We start from the raw sequence: 23,222 nt of genomic DNA on the forward strand, positions 1-23,222 counted from the left end.
CATTTCTATAATGAGCTGTAAGAATGCAACTGTAAATATGATTTAGGTATAATGAAAGTTATAACTCTTACAAGGCTGAGGAGGAATTTAATTTGTTAAAGTCTGAGACCTCCTTAGGTTCATACTGCAGAAATGATGCAGCTAAAGTATAGCATGTTTCCTTAATCCTGTCCTCCTAAGTGAAGTCTTTTTGGGCTTCTAAAATGAATTAATTAAGCTGAGTTAAGTACAAAGTTATGCAGCCTCTGTATGAGGAATCAAACTAAACAGGGAATCAACACAGCGTTTTTGAAGGAGACAGAAGTTGACTGTCTCTCAAGACTCCAGCCCAGAATCTTACTCTGTTTTCTGTGATGTGTGAAAATACAAGTGAAGAGACTCGTGCAGTCAATTTTCTTCTGTTAATCTAAACAAACCTTTTGAATTGGCTCATAATAAATAATTATAGAGCTAAGTATATTATAACTTCATTGTTTTAGTTTCCTTTTGCCGGAAGAGAGGGCTTGCAGTGACAGCTTGCTGAAGTCCGAGTTTGTTGCTTGCATGGCAACTTGTCATTCCCTTACAAAAATTGAAGGGGTACTTTCTGGGGATCCACTTGATTTGAAGATGTTTGAAGCAATAGGATGGGTAAGTGTCCTCTTGTTTCAAGAGAAGCAATGTTTTTAAGATCAGTAGTCTGAAATTTCCTATGCTGTTATATACAAGATTCGCTGTTATATGGTGTTTCAAGCTGTAATTGTAAAATGGTGGGCTTTTTACAATGCCTGTGTGTCAAAGAAAGTCTTGATATGAAAATGTTCCTGAAATGTGTTCTGTGCAACAATTTATAGAACTGAAAGAATCTGAAGAGCTAATTTACTGTTTTCTGATGTTGTGTGTGGCAAGGTTTCAATGCGTATAATAAACATGTAAAATAGTGAAGTGGATCTTAAGTTAACTGCTAAATTAAGACACCTAATTCTCACAGGAAATCTTGTTTAGAAAGATTATTGCACCTTGACTTCCAAGGTTGTGTTTTTCTGAAAATTACATTGTGAGAAAATTAAAGTTAATGAATCTATAAATTAGTTGATTATTTTTAATACAGATTTTAGAAGAAGCAACTGAAGAGGAAACAGCCCTTCATAATCGAATCATGCCAACAGTGGTTCGACCTTCAAAACAACTTTTCCAGGAATCCAAGCAAGCAACAAATCAAGAAATGGTATAAAAATTCAAAGCAATTATTTGAGTTAAAGTAATCCTTTGTGTTAAACAAATATTTTACTGTATGCTGTGGTTCTGGCTGATATAATTCAAACAGGATCAAAATTGTGTGGTTTTTGATGGCAGAGATAGAGAAGACATGTTTAAACTGTTGTTGAAGGTAGTGGTTCAGTATATGCTACTTTCAAGGTGAGAAAACTGATTGCCAGCACTACTACCCTTACGGACTGGTTATAAAGTGCTGTAATGCTTTTTGAGCCTACGCATTTTTAATATTGGTATCATTACCAAATTCTTATTGTGCTAATGAAGTGCTTAGGTGTGCTCACCTTGTGGTTCCAGCTAAAAGAATTGTTTGTTAATGTCACTGCACGGTGCAGAATTCTTGCCACCATTGTACCTTAGAGATGTATGTTTTAATTACGTGCCGAGTTAAAAATAAAATGGACTTGGCAGATTTAGAATTTTTCTCTCTGTATTTTGAAGTATTTTTTTGAACAGGAGGGGAAGTTTAAGCATATGACTGTATACCCAGATTATCACAGAGCAGGATAGTGGGAGGGTATAGCAGGCAGGTTCCCGTAGAAGAGTCTTACTCTACAGTGGATAGAACCATCTTTTTTTCAGAACTCTCTGTACGTGCACAAGGAGTAACTACTGTGTGGTAGTTGACACATGAACATTCTTGAAACTTATTACATGATTGGGGGGGGGATATACTTAATGATCATGGCCTCATTCTGAAATACCATAGTACTTAAATCATTTATGTAGGCTAAACAGACACTGGTCAAGCTCTAAAGTTCTATGTCTCACTTGAAGTAAAGGATACTAAACAGATGCAGTATATTCACGTTCAGCTTTTATGAAATCCATTACAAGTATAATGTGACTTTATATTAAGAATGCTGTGTAGATTAATTTATTGATTTATGTTGAAATAGTTGGTAGCTGAAAATTGTAACTTTAATATTTCCAGTAAATGTCTTTTTTAATTCTTTTTTAGGAATTGTTCGAGCTTTCGGTAAGTATGCTTTTTCAATTAAGCATGTAATTTTTTCAGAATGTATGTAGATGTAACACTTTTCCTTCCTTCCTGTATGACACAGACCAGTTATGAGATTGGAATTGTGCGCCAGTTTCCATTTTCTTCAGTTTTGCAACGTATGTGTGTAATAACGAGAGTTCTAGGGGAGAAGAGAATGGATGCTTACATGAAGGGTGCCCCTGAAGTGATTGCCAGCTTGTGTAAGCAGGAAACAGGTAAAGGAACGAACTATTTTTTTTCTTGTGTAGCTCAGCTGTAATATGAATAATTTTAATAACTCTAAACTTGACCTTTTTTTAAGTTCCTGTTGACTTTGAGTGTGTCCTGGAAGAATACACTAAGCAAGGCTTCCGAGTTATTGCGCTTGCTCACAGAAAATTGGAGTCTAAGCTTACATGGCACAAAGTCCAGACTATTAATAGGTAAGAGTGACTTCTTTTTTAGTAAGTAACAGGCTTTAAAAGCTGCATACTTTGAATTAATTATGTAACATTTTTGTTTCAATCAATTACTATTCTTCTTTAGTTTTCTCCTGTTTTGACGTATGCATTCTTTATTTGTACCCTGGACAATGCAGAGAAACTTAAGATATGGAAGTTTTTCTGTTAGAATGTGAATTCTGAGGAACATCTTCAAGCTTGAAATGAACTGTGATAATATTTTTTTATGATGTTTAATTTATGCTAATGTGGCAGAAAACCCTTATCTGATTTCTTTGTTACTTGAACATACTTCTGTCATCTGTGTCTGGTAAAGATAATGGCAGGTAGTGGAAACCCTCCTGTGAATGTTTGATTTAGTTTCTTCATCTACTATAGGCAGCATGTCCATTTTATCATTGCAAAGCTTGTCAGAAAGGTTTGGAAGCTAGAAAGATTTCTTCCTTCAGAGAGTGGTATTTCCTGTTAATTACTTTTCAGCTGGTCCTAGTTTTGTGGATCGTGCCATCTTTTCCATAGTGTTTGAAGATGCCAGCTTTGACTCTGTTCTTTATCAGCTCTGTGTACTAGATTTTTGCAAAACAGTACAAAGCAGAGAAATGGCTTTCCAGTTTCAGGTGTGAAAATCTACAGTAGCAGTAAAATACCCACCACTTGTAAATATGCTGACTCATGTAAACCAAGGTTAATTAGCTGCTCTACTTAATTAGCTAATACCTATTAATCTTACTAGCCTTGGTAACATAATGTGGTAGCTTCTATGTTAAGGTTCAGCTAATAACCTTTCTTTAGTTCTTGTGGAAGAAACTAAAACTAAAAAATGTGCTTGAGCGGAAATGATGTTTTCTCATGCTGGTTTTCAACTAAAGCAAGGGAAATAAGTATAAATGATTGTGAATGATGATATCTCTCAGGTCACTTTATAAGGCATGTTCTTCACATTTCATGGTTAAGAATAAACATTTCCCTTTACTCTGATAAACAGAAAATCAGGCTCTTTAAGCTACCTCTAATAATTCTAATTCTTCAAATGTTCTGTTCATTGCCTCCTTTTCTACAGAGATGCTATTGAAAGCAACATGGATTTTATGGGGTTAATCATAATGCAAAACAAGCTAAAGCAAGAAACCCCTGCTGTACTTGAAGATTTGCATAAAGCCAACATTCGCACTGTCATGGTTACAGGTTAGCATGTAAATATTCATACCAAAACCAGATCTATTTTTATCTTTTGAGTATCATTTTAATTATAGTATATGAAGTAAAATGTTAGTGTCAATAGGCTGGGACTACACTGTATTGTAGCAAGAGGGAAGTTTAGAAACTGTTGTGAGAATATTCAGACACCTATGTTTCTTTTTGGGTGAAAGTTGCTTTGGTAAGTCAGAGATCATAAACCAGTATGGGGATTAATTCTACTTTGTAGCTTCCTCTCCCTGGCTCCATGCACAAGTTACTTTATACTGAATTGAAGGATGAAAAAAACCTCAGAGGTCTTCCAGATCAGGCTAGGTGAAAGTCCTGGTCTAATCTTGACTGACTCTGCTTTAAGCAGGAGATTGCACTAGATGACCCTACCATTTTGAATTATATTATGATAAGTCACTTTATCAGATTTTTTTTTTTTGTAAGAATGACTTCTTATGTTCCCATAAGTGGGCTAGGTATCTGTGCTCAGTGATTTTCCATTAAATATGTGTGTTTAACTTTGAAGTCACAGGTACTGCAATTTCAGAATAATGTTTTGATAGACTAGCAATACAGGTGTTTACATGTTCTGTGACTGTGTTTAAAAAGTGATATTTTAAATGACAGCATGTTTTCTGCATGATTTTCAATATATACTAAGCTTTGGTCAATAAGAGATCTCTATGGCTGAAAAGTGTACAAAGTTTCTAGTGATGCTAGTGCAGGGGAGAGTTTTAACACTAGGCTTTGGATTTTGTTTGTAGACTTGGTTTGCCCTAAGGTTGTCGCTGGTACATTAGCCAGTCCTAGTTTAAAACTGCCTGTGTTAGCTTTTCTATTAAGTAGAACATCAGTATATTCTATTGACCCCTTTTCTAACCGAAACCTTTTTAAATGCGATTGTTTAACAGGGGATAACATGTTAACTGCTATCTCAGTGGCTAGAGACTGTGGAATGATTCTACCTCAGGATAAGGTCATTATTGCTGAAGCACTACCTCCAAAGGATGGGCAGGCTGCCAGGATCAACTGGCATTATGCAGATACCCTTGCAAAATGCACTAGTTCATCACCAGCCATAAACTCAGAGGTAACATGAGCATTATTATGCCCTTAGAGTGTAAGCAGTTAGTTTTCCTGTTGAGTGTCTGTCTTTTTATCTTATTCCTTCAAGTAGCAAACCTGCTGTTAAGTGTCACATCAAAATTGATGTACTAGTTAACTTTCAGATCTTAAAATACCAGAGAGTAGTAAAACAGCTGGGGGAGTTAGTTTTTCAACTGTGATAAGACACTTGACATTTTGGTTGTGCAGGAGACAGGTTTTTTCCCACTCTTAAGACTGCTCTAGCTGCTTGTAGTTGAAACATTAAACCATGGTTTCTTATTAATAAGTGTTTTCCTTCTATGAGGTTTTCTTTCAAGTGACACTCTTAAAAACGTCCTCTAGTGTGGGATCCCTTGGAACACCCCTCTGCATATTAGCTTGAAATTACAAGGTACCTGTGTAAATACACTACATCTAGAGTTTTAAACTACTTTTGGTAGGATATTCCAGTTAAATTGGTCCATGAAAGCCTTGAGGATCTCCAGATGACCAAATACCATTTTGCAATGAATGGAAAGTCATTTGCAGTGATTTTGGAGCATTTTCAGGACCTGGTACCCAAGGTGAGCATTTTACTTGAGTATGGGCATTTCTGATGGTGAACAGAATTTGCCCTGTAATCATTAAGAAATCTTCTGTCTTCCAGCTTGTGTTACATGGCACTGTGTTTGCTCGCATGGCGCCTGATCAGAAGACTCAGCTGGTGGAAGCTTTACAAAACGTAGAGTAAGTATTTGCTTAAGCATATAAAGCGGGAGGGTTGACAAAGTGTTTGGTGTGATAGGAGAAAAAATTATGCTGCTAGCTGTTTTGCCAAATGAAAAAGGCTGGGCACTATAACTTCCTTGAGCTGGTAAATCAGCCTATTGGTGGAGCAGGAATGAGAATAGTACCATCTGCTGGCTAGTTGTGAAAGTTTCAGAATTTCCATGAAGTTATAAATGATGAATAACTAAACAGACTAACATATGTTATAACTCTGGTTGCTTGGCTTAATAAACACATCCATCCAGGGTCTTCTGTGTGTTAAAGAAGTTTTAATAGGATGACTTAAGTTCACATATGTTCAGTATAATGTCTGTTGATGTCAGGCCTTGTAGCTATACAAAATACTACGAAAGTCTCTTTGCCTAGAGCAAGATGCTTTAGACCACTTTGGAATGATAGAGGGCTGATAACTATTATTGGTATGATTGACCTGGCTAAGTTGTGTTACTTTTCTGTCTACTTATATGTAAATGGGAACAGTAATTGCTTTCAGCATTAATGATCACTCATTATTATGCAAACCCTGAAAAAGTTAAATAATATAGAAGTATTTAATGAAATAAGCTAAATGGACTATGGTTAGGGACTGGTCCATAATGCTGACACCTGTTTGGTTTTTGTAGTTACTATGTCGGCATGTGTGGAGATGGAGCAAATGACTGTGGCGTAAGTTTATTTTATTTTCCATACAGAACTGTTCAGCTAAATTCTACATCTGAAAGCAAGTTTTAAAATGTTCTCTATTTCAATGTTAAATGGCAGGCGCTAAAGAGGGCGCATGGTGGTATATCTCTGTCTGAACTTGAGGCTTCTGTGGCGTCACCGTTCACTTCCAGGACACCTAGTATTTCCTGCGTGCCAAAGCTGATCAGGTAATGTCACTTACTGTGAACTTAAATGCGTCTGTGTAACTTTTTTTTCATACCCTATATTAGCATATGTTTGATGCTGTAGGAGGCCAGTTTGAATTACAGAAAAAGCCATATATTTTTAGTAGTTCTTTTTCTTTACTGAAGGTACTCTGAGCAAAGGCTTTCCATAGCGTGATTTACTATTTTGTTTTAAACCCTTTTGTCCATGTTTAGAGTGTGAACGAGTTTCTGCACAATAGTATTTGATTTGATGTCTTAGTGACTAGGCTAGTTTCCAGAAAGCCTGTGTGTAATGGCAAGCAGTAAAATTCTTCAGATAAGTACTCAGCACCATATAAAGTAGAAGACAAATTTTCTAGATTAGGTTTGATAATTTTTTGATTCTAGAATTGGAAGCTAGGTAATAATTTTGGATAAAGGTCAGCCAGAGAAGAATCGAGTTAAGTCTGCGTGGAACTAATGAAGTAATGCATGCTCAGAAGCATTTCTGAAGTCAGCAGCTCTGTGGCTGACTGCACATTCATTTAATCCACATAGTAAACTAGGGCTTCATAGATGCTTTTGCAAGCAGACCTTAATTTTAAAACCTCTATTGGAAAACCACATGAAGTCCAGAGAACACCAAAGTAAGGCGGTGGCTCAGTTCAGAAGGCATGCTCACAACTTTGATGTACTTGAAAGTGTACCATTCCACCCCTTTTTCTCGGTCTTTAGCTAATGTCCCTCAAAGGGTTTGCTGATGTGTTTAATTGCAACTAACGATCTGTTAAGCAGAATTTAACTGCTTGCACAGAAAGCTTTCTAGTTACGTGATTGCATTTGTTTTGACAGGGAAGGCCGTGCTGCTTTAATAACTTCCTTCTGTGTATTTAAGTTCATGGCATTATACAGCATTATCCAGTACATCAGTGTTACTCTGCTATATTCTGTAAGTATTCTCTAAGTGCTTGAGCAGTGTCAATGTAATTTGGAGATTTGAAAATTGATAGATATTTAAAATAAATTGTTGCAAGTCTCTTGTGTACACAACACCCGCATTCTAAAAGCTGTCTTTGGACTAAAAGTATTATTAGTATTTTTTGCCTTTTTAAAAAAATATTAACTGTATGAAAAAGATGGTAGCATCTATTTTAAAAAGGCAATAATTAAAACCTGTGAATGTAAAATATGTACAGTGGGAAGTCCAAATAAGCATATAAATTGAACAAAAATACAATTATTTAAAAACTGTCAGCATTTTAAAATAGCGTAACTTTATTTAAAGGGCATTGCATTACTTTTATGTGAGGATTGAAAGAGAGCAGCCTGTAAGTATTGAGTTAGGAGCGAGGGAAAAAAAGCAGAGTAGAGTATTTCCTGTTAATATGATTGAATTTACAGTATGGCATGTGGTAGAAATACTGTATTTTAATTTGTATTCTGAGTAAGTTAAACACACAAAGTTTTAAAGGACCTTTGAGGTGGTAATTTTGACAACTGTATGACTACATAGTGAGGTTATGGTGTTTAGAGAACTGTGGGCCTAAGCTGTTATTTTATTGTTTTGTAGGATTCAGTAATGTAAGTTTGATTATAAACAAATCTCAATTGCAAATAGCTTATGCATCTTGAAACTGAAATTCTTTCATACCTTAATACTTGAGGAACTGGCCTGTGAATTATAGAGTACTCAAGACTCCTGTAGATAAAGGAAGCCAGTTTGACAAGAGACTCTCTTGTTTATAGCATGAAATTTAAAGAATTAATGCTGTAGGAATGTCACTGTAAGATGTTTCTGTCTGTGAAAAAATTAGCAATGTGTCAGTTGTGATTTCTGTCTAGATCCTGAGCAATTTGGGAGATTTCCAGTTTCTCTTCATTGATTTGGCAATCATTTTGGTGGTTGTCTTCACTAGTAAGTATGTGCTGAATTACCCTGCTGGCTTCTATGAAGCAGTTTTTGCTTGATCAAATTTTCTTTAATATCTAATTACATGCTGTTTGGAGTAAGCACTGTGACATACAGTTAAGATGTTATGACTGCTAGAGTATATGCATTAAAAAAGCCCCAACCCACTATGTACTGAGTTAGATTAATCTGAAGTTTGTGAAATGTTGTCATATAAAAAGCAGATTGTGGGCATGATCTTAGAAAAGTAGTTCTTCACGGTATAGGAAGTCATAAATCTCTACTGACATGAGGAAACTCTTTTTGGAATCAAAACGGGAGTTGTTCCAATGTTGTCTTTCTCAAATGTTTTGATTTCTTGCTTTTTTAGTTGAATTTCTGTCCACAAAATGTATACTCGAAAACTGTTATCTAGTGAAGTATTTGATTCCACATGTGAACCTAGCACTCAGTTTACTGGCTAACAGTAGAATTCCATTTTCAAGTTAATAGAAACAGATTCTTTGAAGCAATGGCAGACCAAAACTGAGGAGACGAGCTGTAAGTCCTTGTGCCAGACAAAGGGAATTTGGCTAGACACTACTAATTCCTTAAGTCTCATGGCTTCTATTATTGTCCCCTGCAATCCTGTGGTGCTGGGGGTAACCAGCCTGTAGAAGGCACTGTGGCATTATTCTAGTGTAGTATAATCTTTTCAAGGTGGTTTCACACTTGCAGTTCTGGACTAATTTTTAAAGTGATGTCATGAGCAAGCCATTCTAATTCCACAGAATGAGAACAGGGTAAACTCTTGAAAACCATAATGATGTAATGCATATTTTATTTTTCTTTCTCTTTGCAGTGAGTCTGAACCCTGCTTGGAAGGAGCTTGTTGCACGAAGGCCTCCATCAGGTCTTATCTCAGGTCCACTTTTGTGTTCCGTTCTGTCTCAGATCATCATCTGCCTTGCTTTCCAAACCTTCGGGTTTTTTTGGGTCAAGCAGCAGTCCTGGTATGAGCCTTGGACAACGGAATCTGAGTAAGTGTTTTGGTGGCTCCATGCAGGATACAGTAATGGTCAGAAAGCTATCGGTAATAATTGCAGCAATTCATTGACCCCTTTTGGGGACTTTGTAAATAAGGCATCTGTATGGCAGCTTGTTAGTCTGCTGAATTTTTTGTGAAAAGCATACTAATACATAGGAGTTACCCAATGGCTGAAATGCAAAACTGGGTCAGAGCCAGACTGCAGGGTCTTCAGACTTCGGGACAGTTGAGATCAAAACTTGAAATTAACGGTTCAGACCTATTTCAACTCTTCTACGTTATAAAGTTTTGTTTTCCTGTTAGAGATCCAGTAAATCAAATTAATATTTCTGAAAATGAAGATGTGTTTTCATGTTTTCTTAGCTTGCAATATTTTCTTACTTGTCTTGAAAGTGTATCTACAGTAGTAGTTTCTAAACAGTTCATGTAGTGAACTTACAGGCTGGAAGCATAGAAGTACTGGAAGCTAAGGATTCACAAAAATTGCCACCTCCCTGCCAGTGTTTTGAGTTATTTCTTACTACCTGTAGTAGGTTTTCAAAGATAAGCTTTTTTTTTTACTATTGGAGCAATTTGTTCTGTCATTACTTTTGTTAATAAGTAGGCCTTGTTTGCATTTTCTCCTTAACTCTGTTAATGTTCTTTTGATATTGTAGTGCCTGTAATGTATTGGATGCCACGAACGCCAGCTCTGCACACCAGGGGAATGAGACTCTTCATGATGAACATTACATTAAAAATTATGAAAACACAACTTTGTTTTTTATATCCAGCTTTCAGTACCTCATAGTGGCAATTGTCTTTTCTAAAGGAAAACCCTTTAGACAACCATGCTACAAAAATTGTAAGTCCTTTCTTACTATGTACAGTTGCAAGTAAAACTCCAAGTGACTTGGAGCACTTATTTATCTGTGGCTTGGTTACAATTCTGTTGTGCCACTTCAGCAGTAATAGTGTTGCTAGGAGAACGTAGTACAATTATCCTCTGGTAATCAGAGGTAGTAGAAATAGGGAAGTATTAAACTGTATGGAGAAATTTCTGTTAATAGTTGCTTTGTTTGTAGAAGTATATCCATGTATACATTTCAGCTCCACAAGTGAGCCAGTGAGAAATTGAGTCCGGCCTTTTGTCTCTTTATGGCTATCAGCACAGCTCGTATTGCCAAGATCTGCCCGGAAGGGGTTTAGAGGGAGAAAAGAGGTTATTTCCAGGGAGTAATGAACAAATGATACATGGAAAAACTGTCTAAAACTCTGATTGTGAGATGGTCTGATTAAAATATTTTTTTTCTTCTTTTACAGTTCTGTTTGTTGTATCTGTGATAGTTCTTTATGTCTTCATATTTTTCATCATGTTGCATCCTGTTGAATCTATTGACACATTTCTTGAGGTAAGATTCAGCAGATATGTGGGCGTCTGTACCTCCTGGGGTAACTGGTCCACTGCCTTTTGGGCAAGCTTGGCCCCTTTGGAGCTCTAACTTCGCATCTCCGTGGAGGGAAGGGAGAATTTATAATTCTGATCCTGTTTTGAATGTCTGTTTACTTATGTGTATTGCTAACCTCTGGCAACTTTTTCTCACAGCTCGTGTGTGTGCCATATGAGTGGCGCTTAAGAATTCTCATCATTGTTATTCTCAATGCAATTGTATCCGTGCTGACGGAGGTAAGAAAGTCAAAAAATGCTTGTCTGTTAAGTGGGTTTTTCTTCAGGGTACATGTTTGTGTTTTGTTTAGGAGGTCTCTCTCTTCACAGCATGCCAGTGTAAGTGGCTACTGTTTTCTTGTTAAGTTTGTATTCCTAAAAATGTCCGTGTAGGCTAGATTTCAGGTGTCAAGTTTCTTGTGTTAAAAGCATAATTTAAAAACCTTTTTTATTGATTGAAAAAAAAGAGGTGGAAAAGTTGAAAGACTTGGAAGTTATTTCCACTATTTCATAGGGCAATACTCTCCATATTTATTTGCTGTGTTAATTCAGTTCAGATTAACATAACACAGTAAAGAACTATATAAAACCATTAGTGGAGCCCATCTTCATTCAGTTGGCTCATACACATAGCTTGTTGTTCAGAATAGTGCAGGTCTATATAACCTTTATATAACTTGTTAATCTAATCTGATCCAAGTCCAGAAGTAGAGATGTTTATGCAGATCTGCTTTTTGCAGCCCTGAGCTTGTCCAAAATCAGTCACTCTGGATATTGACCTTTTCTGCTGTAATTCCAGAGCTAATGTGGGCAGAAATATGCCCTACCTTTCAACCAGGTACCCCGTGTTGTTTCCAAGGGTTGGAGTTTGACAGCTATATCTTCCGGAAGGAGTCTGGATTCAAAACCAGTCATTTATTCCTGTGGTTAGTTCTTGTCCCCATTAAATTGTTGCCTTGTATTCAGGTTGGAAATATTTGAGGTTTGGTTGCAGCCATTAGCTGCTATTTTGCTTCTGCAAAATGAAAAAAACTTTCAACATTATCTAGTGCTTGCACACTACAATTATCTGTTTTTACTGTATAACGCTTTCTGCAGCTTCTAGTCAGTATTTCCATTACTACGTGAGGGATTGCTATCAAGGTAACAGCATAATGTTTGTACCATTTTGGCTTTTGAAGGTTACTACAGCATTAATATTCTTTCCAGTTGACTAGCTTTTTCCCTTTTATTTGTGACTTAGTAAAAATAAAATCAACAAAGTGGGGGGATGATACTTTAATGAAAATTACCAAGACTTTGTGTTCAAAATGTTGTTCCAAGTAGAATTTACAATATATGCTATTACGTTGCTGCCTATTGGAACATGTTTTTCAATGTTTTCACATGATGGACAATAACTTGTCTTTTCCAAAACATGGCAGTAGATACTAATTTTTTTGGCCTTTGCCTTGTTGTTAACAAGTCTATCCTCTCCTAAAGATCCTCTCCCTTTCTTATGTTGTCCTGTATTTACTCTAACCCTGCTTGTGATGTTTTCATTTATGCCCTTTAATTCTTTCATGTTTTGGTACTACTAAACTCTTAATAGTTTTCTTTTTTTGCCTTCTTTTTTATTTTTTAATAGTTAAATGTTCTGTATATTGCTGTCTTTGCTGCTGAAACAGAATAGTTATTCTGAAGCTGCAGAATCATGGCTTTTTTGTGTTTTGATAAATTTAAAACAAACCTCCTGGATAGAAATATTTTTTTCCTGTTTACTTTTTGTAGTCAGTTTGGGTGTGTTTATTACCATCTCTGGGAAATCAACTTTTTTTAAGCACTAAGGTTATTTCTTAGATGCATGAAGTATAAATAGGTGGTAGTTACAATTTTCAGTCCAGTGATAAATGTTACTGAGAGAAATAAACTTACCTTCTGCTGAAAAATTACTTTGTTCTGCAGATGATCTTTCTAACTTGTATACAATCTGGTGATGTTTCTGTTCTGGCAGTGTAAGGGCTCTTGTAGAAAGTCTGTATGGTGTGTCAGTCCACATATTGGCACGCGCGTCTCAAGGACAAATGGTTCTTCTCTGGCTTAAATGTTTATAAGGTTCCATTCCCGGGCGTTGTTGGTTGCCACATCAGTCTGTAAATGTCTGAGTTTCTAGTAAGCATAACCTAAGCAATATAATTATTGTAGGGCATTTGCATTCACCCAGTATTTTAAACCCCACCCCCCTCTTTTTCCTGTGCAGGTTTGAGTTAGCATCTTTCAACATTTTAGTCACTTAATCGTCCTTACCAAAACTGGTAGGATGATTTGGCACATTCCTTTTAACCTGACTTTCCTACTTATCTTGTTTCCCATACTTAAGGAGTGGAATAGAAGTAATTCTATAATTTGATTTTCTTCATGTTAATTGTTTGGGATGGTCTGCTTTCACTTGAAACCTATTTCTTCTACTTTCACTGTTAGTTGAATACTTTGTTTAGACCTAAGTTGTCTTAGTGTGCAGCAGGTGTTCTACAGAAGCATTGTCGAGTGATCCTCAAATCCCAAACCTTGTTTTACAGTAACACGCTTCACCATCCTTAACTTCAACCCGCTTTTGTCCCATCTTTAGAACTGTATGTGTCCAACTCCAGCAGTATTACTCCGGGCTCCCTGGAGCTCTTCCATGTGGTCCCAACTCTTTGGGTCCAATGTGTTACGTAGAAATCGCAGGCTATTTCATTCCTTCGCTTCCAGTATAGCTCACTGCCCTTCTGTCCTTGTGTGCCCGGCTGGGTTTTCTGCTCACTACGCTTTTCGCTACAGAATTACTGAGTACCACAGGTCATGTTATCAGTATCTCAGAAAAGATGCCAGTGGCATCTCCTTATTTCTTTTAACAAGGTGTTCCATAGGTATATCATCTATAGTTTGTTCTGCTGAGACTAATTCCTCAGTAATTGCCTCTTTAAGTGTCTCGTAGTGATGGGATAAACGAGGGATTGGATCTATCTTTTGTCACGCTTTCCAGTTTGACACTTGTGTCATACTATACTCATACGTAGTTTCTTATTTGCTTCTACTACTGGAATGATTTCGAATGTGGTTGTCCGAAACATGTTTTCTGAAATGTTGTGTAAAGCTTTTGCTCCTTCCATGTGGGTGCCAGACTAGGTTCACCAAGCACGCATATTCTTTCTGCCAGATGATAGAAAATACTGCATAATGGAGGCAGATCTTAGCAGATGTTCCTCCTTACCCCAGTGCCTGATATAGACATACTTAAACCAGACTGGCTTAAAAAATGAACATCTAACAAGCTGAAGATTTGTTGGCAAATGCTTTATGAAAGCACTATAAAATTCTGGTATATTATAAAATCATAAACATTGTAAAATCTGTTCTAAAAGTCTGGCTAATCAGCTCCCCTTTCTCAAGCGGTTAGTCAGATGTTAGAAATGGAATCTGTCCAAAGATCAGAGTTGCAGTCTCAAGGCCATGGAAGATACAGGTTCACACCTGTGTTGCCAGATTCATTCAGGGCTCTCGAGCCTGCCCACACAGCCATATGAGAATAACCAGACGTACTGAACATACCGTTCCACTTCTGCTCTTTTTTTTGCAAAATCTGGAATGGCTCCTACAGAATTCCTTCAGACCTCCTGATGGTGGCTCACCTTTGCCATCCCACTGAAGCCTTTCTGGGAATGTCACTGGTTTAAAACAAACTATGAAAAAAGCATAGCTCCAGGATGAAGTATACTCTGAGGTTAAAGATGGTTTGATGGGAAACTGCTTTAAGCATTCATGTCTGCCGTGCTTCACGGGTTGTGGGTTGGTTTTTTTTTTTTGACAGTATTGAAACACATTAAGAATGTATATTTATGATTTTTACCTGTATCGATGGATGCAGTTTTGGTAATTGATGCTATTGATTTAAAGTACATGTTCATATTCTTAAATCTCATGTGGACACTTTAAGAATGAGAATGTTTATCACTTAAGTACTGACAAATAATGTAAACTCCATTTTGCCTGGCACTGAATTAGTTATGCCTAACACACTATTTCAGGTTTTATTTGTAATATGCACACTAACAACAAATGATCATTAGTTTCTTTAATTCTTCCTGCTCACTGCAATGTCTCACAGAATGTCCTCCTTGATATGATCCTTTGGAAGGTTGTGTTCAATCGAGACAAACAAGGAGAATATCGCCTCACCATACCCCAGCCGCCTCAGGTTGGAGACTAGTATTTTGCTGTCATCATTTGAGTGCATGCAGATTAATTCAGTTTGTCTTTTTTTATGATCTATAAGTGTCTGTTGCCTTATCTTAAGACTGTTTAAATTAGCTTTCTGTAACTTGAATAATAAAAGGAAAAGCTTCTGGTTTTATGTTTTTCTCCTTGTTGACACTTAAAGAATTTAGCTCTGTATACAAGAGCTGCGAAGCAAACCCCGAGAATTGCTTTTAAGACTTTTCTCGCTTTATCTTCAGTTTGCACATTTAGCAAATTTTATTTGCATTGTCATAAGTTAGCATGCTAGGACTGGGAACATCTTGATTTGCTTGGAAGCAGAATTGCTGATGCTGGGTCTAATCCAGTTCTGTGTTAAATTGATTTGGTTTAGGGTTTTAGAACATAGTCTGTGTGAGCAGTAGCTTATAACGTGTACAAATGAAATGAAACAAAATGGCAAATGAAAGTATGTTATTACTACTTCAGATGGTTTAGGAGACTGAAGGATTTAGCTTCTGCTTTTCAGGTGACCATAAATCTTGGTCTGGTCTGCCCCTCTGTCATTAATACTTGAAGGATATCTACGTGAATCCCATAAAAACTAGCTTTTTCTTTTTTAAGCCTGTTGGCTTATTACTTTTAGCTGGTTGTACATTTGTTCTTGTTAGTTACGATGGTTTACTTCTCAGCAGTAAATTTTATTAAATGTATTCACTTCAGATTCACATTTGTCCTTTTGAGGCTGTTCAAGAAAAAATTGCTATGTGTCCACTGAAGAATGGAAGTTGGTTTAAGGCTCATGTCCGGTTCAGTTGCCTAACTGATAGAAATTCAGAGCATGAACTAAAATGTATTGAATATATCTCCATTTAAAATGTCATCCCAGATGACTACAGGTAGTCTCTGAGACATGAGAGGAATCCAGTCATGAGAGTGAGGAACAGTGTTTCTTTTCTCCAGCTAGTTAAGTTAAACGCATTTAGGACTGAGAGGGGAAAAATCTGAAGGAAGACTTAAGTTCAATAATTTGTGCCTGTGTTAATAACTATTAATACCTGCAGGACTTAGGTTTCACAGTATCCGCAAGTTAAATTCTGCCACTTGTGGGTGGCTGACTGCCTCTTCAGTTAAACAATTCATTGCTTAAAAACTGTTTTGAGATTCTGGGAATTTGACTGCTTTTTCTAGACCAGGTTTTTATTTCTTCAATACTAACATAATTTAATGGTATCTGTTACACCTGTTTTTATTGAAAAACAACAATGACAGTTTTTATTGAAAGTGTTACAAAATAGGCATAAAAGCTGTTTGTGACCTTAGATGTTACTGTAATGCAGTATACTTGGGTTTTTGTAATGTTTTTTTAAATGTCATTGCTACCATAGTATAGAAGAGATAACACAACAGCAGAGTTTCTGTACTATACTTTCTAGGTCCAGTGTGACAATGACAAGTAAATTAGAAACTAAAATAGTAGTTTTTCTTCTAGCGATTTACTGTGTTGTTAGTTACACTAACTTTTTCTTACGGTAATCCAATTTTCAAATCTGTTCACTTCTGCAGGAGGCTGTGGATCGCTGTGGAGTCTGTTTCCTTTCTTCCCTGTTTGGTTGTAGAGAGAAGACACCAAAAGCCAAGTATATGCATCTAGCTCAGGAACTGCTGGTTGATCCAGAATGGCCACCAAAACCCAGAACAACAACAGAAGCGAAAGTACCATCCCAAGGAAATGGCTCATATCAAATCATCACTGTAACGTAACAGCAGATCTTGGTGGCATGTGTCTTTAGTAGTATTCAGAAGAATGTAACTTCAAGGCTTTATTTGAAATTGCCGTATACTAAATGTCAAATTCTAATGCAGATATTTCCAACTGTTTTGTCTCTCTGAATACAAAGTTCAGAGACAGACATCTATGGTTATACATTTTAAAAATGTAGGTTACCTTAGGCAGAACAAAAATGATTGTGTTACCTTCCACCTTCTTTCAAATTTCATTATTCCTAAATGAGATGGATTTGAAGGTTTAAACTGCAGGGCAGTTAAAACAGGTTCACTTTATTTGCCTGGAGTATCTTTATCATTGTTCTAACCTGCTTACCTGGGCATATGTTCATCTAAACCCTGTGATGTAATGGTTTCATGGTAGTACTAGAGGCACATGATAACCTTGTCACGGTTTTGGGTTTTTTTCATATTCATTGTTGAAAAGCTTTGTGCCTCAGAACGGTTCTAAAGTTTTGGGGTGTGTACCTCTAAGTTTGTCCCTACTAGTAAGGAGTGTTTCCAGGTGTAAAGTTTGGATTTTATGTTTTAATTTTTTAGTCTGCCACAGCAGAAATTGGGAAAGCTATAGAAGCAATATGCTCTGTCCTTAAGAAAAAAGCACATTGCTTTCAAGTGGGCTCATAGCTTCTTTTCTAGCTAACCCCAAGGAAGAGCTTAGGTGGCCTCCAGAGGAGGAGGCATTTGGCTACAGTCTAAAGTTTCTGGAGAAGGAAGGCTGGAGAATCTTAACACTTTCTTCTGTCTCATGTTTTACTACATTTAGCTATGCATTTCTCCACAGTCTTTGCTTTTTCCAGCAGAAGGGTTGGATTATCCCTTTGTGGACCATGTTTTATTTGTAAATCTTAAGATAATTCCCTATATACCTTGAAGTAGTAAGGCCAGAGTTACTACTGCGAGAGAAATGGAAGTGGGAGGGAGCAATATTTTCACATGCCCACGCTTGGGGATTTGTGCATGCTAAGAACATACTCATTTCAAAAAGTCTGCCAGTGTCTGAAGCACTATATGTAGCTGTATGAAACAAAATTAAGAGAAAATAGATGAGCTAAAATCTGTCTTGCTGCAGAACTATAAGGCTTATGTGGATTTTATTTATTAAAAAAAAAGTTTGCATCACTGATAATGCTGCTTAAGCACTTGGGGTAGCGATACATCACTTTGCCATTAGGTGGTGTCAAAACACAAAACCACTAGAAAAACAGGTCTGCAAAGATGTAGAGGCAGGCATCGTCTTCATGTGCAAAGCTTAAAATTTTTTTTTTTTTAAATTACAAGTTACTTATCTTCAAACCATCTTCAAGTTGCTAAACTTTCAAAAAGTCGTCTTTGGGAAGATGATAAAAATACTGACTCTTGATCCAGTCTGTTTTGACCAAAGGCAACTGACTGGTTCAGACCTCCAAGCTGTGGGAGGGGATCTCGGACCTAGAGAAGTCACGAATCTGTAGAGATCCTTTAGAGAAGGAAGTCAGGTCCTTTAGACTAGCTGTGGAAGGAAGGTCCTAAACTCCCCGGCTGGCTGGGATTAGTTTGAATTGTGTGTATTCTGATGATGGAATTTGAAGGTTGTGCGTTGTTTTTTGGTGGTTTGTTTGTTTTTTTTCTAATTCCTGTGGAGACATTTCCATTTCAACATTGTTTTAATATGGGGAATTTTTCAGGTTCGGGCTAATTCCCTTGTGCAGTTCTGTAAGACAGTGTGGGCGGTGTCCCCTACTGCTCATGTTATGGTCTCTGCGATGTTGAACATACTGTGCCAATGGGGAATTTAAAAGTGGTGCTAAATGGTTTGGAAGACTTTTTCCTAGAATTTGGGGGGGGTTAAGTTATTAGCACTTGTTCCTCATAAATGGTATGCATGTGGTGTACTATCCTCCAGTCCAGCTGTCAACTCGTTTCCTGATTTTGTTTGGTTTTGGGGGGTGGAGCAGGAGGAAGGGGGAAGTGGTTTTCTTAACATTCATTCAACAGAGTAATGTAAAAGTCTTATTATTGTGGCTTCTTAGGGTCATAAACATCAAACAACACTGGTAGCTTTTAAGGGGTCTGCAATTGTGGACTTGGATAAATTTATTAATCATGAACTTCAGTCAGTAGGCTAATTTCTGTCAATGTTGATTTTACGAAATCTTTGTAGCATGGAGTAACTGATGAAGAATAATTCTAAGCTGCGTAAGTAGTATTCAAATTTAAAGAAAAATAATATCTTAGCTGAAAAATGTTGTGGAGCTATGCATCTTGGACCTCGGAGCTGTGACTTATCCTTAAATGTATCAGCTTTTGCTTTCCATTTCATTGACCATTTTAGCTTGGTTGTACCATCAGAAGTGAAAGAAAATATTTGTGTCTTCTATATGCTTTTGCTTAATACTTTCTCTAAACTGCTGATTTCTTTCAGCTTGTTTGGTTTCTGAAGCTAGTCTTTCAATCCTATTCTAGTTTATTAGACTTATCTAGAAAGTGAGGAGGAAACAGCCTAAAGTGGGCTTGTCTTCAGAGAACATTTTAGGCAACTCTTACTAAAACTGAAATTGCCAAGTGTCTCCATTTGATTGAATGACTAATGAGTCATGAGTCTATTAAACATGAATATTTTGCAAATGGGAGCTAGTTTCCTCAAGGTATGCATTCAGAGTTAGTAAATGTTCTTGAAGTTGCATGCTTGAGCTCTGGCCTATTTGCTTCTGACGCTTAGTCAATAATAATAAATCAGCTTTTCTGAGAATCCATCTTGTTGCAAGTTCAGCCACACAATACGCTTCTGCATCTTCTGCAGTTATTGGGATTTATGCCTTCCTGCCCAAGAGCTGAGTTTGGCCACCTATAATTTTTCTCATTTTGAGCAGTTTAGTTTTTCTGGTTTTTAGAAATGCAGCAAACTAGATCTGCACTAGCGTATTCAGTTTCTGCTTCGAAGTAAGATGAAATTCAGTTTGTAGTGAGAAGAATCTCTTCTAATGTTCATCTTGGAAGTCTAGAATCAGGTGAACAGACCAGTTTAGTGATCTCCACTAGATACTTGGTAGACATTTTCTTCCTGCTGTATATTTTGGCCTTACATTGAGGAGTTTGATTTATTATTAAATTATTTGTGTATGCAGACTTCAATCTGTACGTATTTTACTTTGATGTATTAGGATTTGTAAATATTACTGATTTTTAAATATTATTTATGCACATACTTAAAGGACTGGTCTACCCAGAAGACGAATTGCTGAATAATAAATGTTACTTTTTAGAAATAAATTGCAAGATCATTGAATTGTATATCCCTCAGGGTTATTTTTAAAGTTTTTTCTTTCTCTTCCCTTCAGATTTAATTAGCAGTAACTTTAGTCTCATGTACTATAGAACTAAATCTACTGTAAAGAAAATGCTGCGAATAATGCTTGAGTAGAAGCGGCTAAAACACCCACAGAACTGACTGTCCGTATTCATTGTAACTTTAAATTGGAAACTCTTACTGTTGCACTTTTTAAAAAGTTGTTGGATTTTTAATTTTATTTATTGTTTTCTTTTCTCATGAAGTTTGTGCTGAACAGTCATCCCAAATTGGGTAAATAATCCTGTACTGTATATGTGTATACAGTATAATACTAAGTAGATGTGGAGTCCTTTTTATGCTGCAAATTTTTAATGCTTATGTTCGTCATCATAAAATGAGAGCGCTAAAGTTCTGTAGGATTTCTCCCATGGAATTCTGAATTGTAAACTTAGGTTTTTGTATGTCTAAGGGAAAGCTGTGGGTTTTTGACAATTTTTAGAGTATTGACTGTGTTGATTTTATACAGTAAAGCTTCAGGTTTTTAAAGCTATTTTCAACAAACTGCAGCTTGTTTAATAATTATATGAACCAGAAACTACTCGGTTTGTCATTAGTTCCTCAAGCCTAATACAAATGAAAAGGTTCATCATTACAGTGCTCTCTAGAAGCTCAGCTTCTTTTTTTTATTTTTAAATCTGAAATGATATTACATCTTTGTATTTAAAATATGGATTGCTGCTCTAGAATGGTACCCTGTTGTCAAGAGGCATACATAAATAACTGTACAATAGAATTGTAAATAGACTTGTAAATCATTTTTGTGACTGAAGCTCTTTGAAAATAAAATTAAAAAGAACAGATATTTTAACTCTTTTCATTAGTTTCATGAAATTGTTTTTAATTATTCTTTATACAATTAGATCCAAAGCTTGTTGAAGAATACAGTCTTACTCCCATTGATGTCATGGGTATCTTGTTCAGGGCCTATGTATTTTTGAAGATGGGGGTAGAGAAGTATGCACGCTGTGTGTTAGTGGTGCATTCGGTAGCCCTGCTGTTCTGCAGTGGGATAATATTGACCATACTGTCACCTGCTGGTTTATGAAACCATTTTAAAGCCAGACCTTGTACATGTGATAGCGACTTGTTTCTACCTTCTGTTATTCACATGTTCCTTCTGTTCTTTGATGTGTGGGAGGCATTGTGTTGAAAAGACTCTTGGGCAAATGTTTCTGGTTGTGAGTTGTCATTGATGTCACAGTCATCTTCAGAAAAATCACATGGAAATGAAGACATCTTTTCCATCCTGCAGCTCACCTTCTGTTTAAACATTCATTGACAGAGCACATTATTTTAAAATTGAAGACAGGATATTTGAAATACCTGGTTACTTCATTACAAAAACATAATCTTTTAATTTCAAGCTAATATTTTAAAAACTTAAAGCTTTTCTTTCTTCAGAATCTTTAAGACTTTAGGTTTTGTTGGCCTGTGACTACAGAAGACTTGGAGGAAAAACAGAAGCCAAATGGGTCAACCCTGGATTGCTTAACCAAAGTGTTAAGTAGAAAGCTTCATTCCGTACTCAAATTGCTTTGACTCCAGTCCTGCAAGAAAGTAAAAGTGCAGCCTCCTGAAGGTACATATCAATCACTTGGTTGTTTAAAGTACATGTGTCTACTCCTTCAACATCTGCTGCGCCTGTGTAGCAGACTGCCGTGAAACTGTCTTGACAAATTTGAAATTTCTTTCTGATCATAATTCATGCTGAAATATAGGTATCTGTCTGACTCTAGCCAGATTTGCATTGGGTTGACTGAAGCACATACTCCAATATCACTGTCAAAGAAACTACAAGTGTTTTTTGTGCTGTTGCATGTGTAACTTCAACCTTTCTCGTGTTCTGTGAGTGGTCTAAAATTCTACTTTGGAGTTGCATACAACCTATGGAAGCTGGCTGCTTACACAACTAAATGTAGGCAAAATCTGCTCTGAAGCTTAAAATATTCTTTGGCCTTTCACAGTAGTTATGCAACTATGGGTGAAAGTGTTATCTAGAGGATGCGTTTTGCTGTTTTACTTCCCATTTAAAGTGCAGAATCATGGTGAAGCCTGATTGCGTGCTATGCTCCTAGTAAGTTCCTCTAAAAAGCAGATAAGTTTGTAAGGTACAGTTGAAAGTTCTTTTTTCATGCCCATAGGAGCTTTTAACTTTTTTTGCAAGTTTTAAAGTGAAGCACCACAGTAAATGATACACGTGCTCAATGAAACTTAGTATTCTATGAAACTAAGTTCCAAACTGATTTGTGACTTTTAATATACTAACAGTATTAATGTATTGCTTCTGGCATCCTTTCATAATCTGAGAAACATTAGGGGAGTGGTAGTGTCCTGGTTTCAGGACAGGTAGAAAGGGAAAGAGGCTGTAGGCCAGAACATGGCACCTGACCAGCCAGGCTGATGTCCTTTCTGGAATGGCAGGCGTTTCATGTGAGGGTTTGAGACGTTTTTAATACATGGAATGTATAGTTATGACCCCTACGTGGATCTTGCTGTATTTGCTACTATTAAAATCTTCAATTATGGAAGTTTAAGTATTTCTTAAAAAAATCCAAACAAACAAAAAAACATTAGCAGCTCTAGATATTTGAGATCCATAGGATTATCGATTGAGTTCCTGTGACATACTTGTGGCCTTAATCTCTTGCAAAAAATTCCTACCGTTTTATTGTTTGTTTGTGAAAATGCACATCTTCTAGCACTCCTGAGTGTCTAACCTTGTCTTGTTGAATACTCTCACCTTTTGTTACGAGACCAGGAAAATGGACATCCCCAGTCTGCAGTCTAGTGTTAGCCTGTCTCTCAGACTGTGGCCTGCAGTCATGCCCTCTGAGGGACCTGCATTTGCAGTCTGTAGCATAGCAGTTTGGGGTTGCTTCCCCCCCCAACCCCATTTGGTTCTCTAGATCCTT

At 36.7% G+C, this 23,222-nt stretch overlaps 1 protein-coding gene across 2 annotated transcripts in view; it reads left to right on the plus strand.

Annotated features, from left to right (window-relative positions):
• Positions 1–16,955, plus strand: part of ATP13A3 (ATPase 13A3) — a gene marked incomplete at both ends in the record, with an annotated part of 54,504 nt that extends 37,549 nt beyond the window's left edge. For both annotated transcript variants that reach the window (XM_082003919.1, XM_082003918.1), the window contains 19 exons: positions 480–630; positions 1,091–1,207; positions 2,216–2,233; positions 2,319–2,472; positions 2,559–2,679; positions 3,758–3,882; positions 4,797–4,975; positions 5,433–5,555; positions 5,639–5,718; positions 6,384–6,426; positions 6,523–6,632; positions 7,464–7,560; positions 8,454–8,526; positions 9,362–9,539; positions 10,204–10,391; positions 10,850–10,938; positions 11,133–11,213; positions 15,103–15,192; positions 16,758–16,955. In XM_082003919.1, the coding sequence (XP_081860045.1) occupies positions 480–630; positions 1,091–1,207; positions 2,216–2,233; positions 2,319–2,472; positions 2,559–2,679; positions 3,758–3,882; positions 4,797–4,975; positions 5,433–5,555; positions 5,639–5,718; positions 6,384–6,426; positions 6,523–6,632; positions 7,464–7,560; positions 8,454–8,526; positions 9,362–9,539; positions 10,204–10,391; positions 10,850–10,938; positions 11,133–11,213; positions 15,103–15,192; positions 16,758–16,955 (2,215 nt within the window). The remainder of the gene's footprint in view (positions 1–479; positions 631–1,090; positions 1,208–2,215; positions 2,234–2,318; positions 2,473–2,558; positions 2,680–3,757; positions 3,883–4,796; positions 4,976–5,432; positions 5,556–5,638; positions 5,719–6,383; positions 6,427–6,522; positions 6,633–7,463; positions 7,561–8,453; positions 8,527–9,361; positions 9,540–10,203; positions 10,392–10,849; positions 10,939–11,132; positions 11,214–15,102; positions 15,193–16,757) is intronic.
• Positions 16,956–23,222: the final 6,267 nt, after the last annotated feature.

This window comes from Phaethon aethereus, assembly GCF_964289735.1.
Source record: "Phaethon aethereus genome assembly, chromosome: 9".
NCBI lineage: Eukaryota > Metazoa > Chordata > Aves > Phaethontiformes > Phaethontidae > Phaethon > Phaethon aethereus.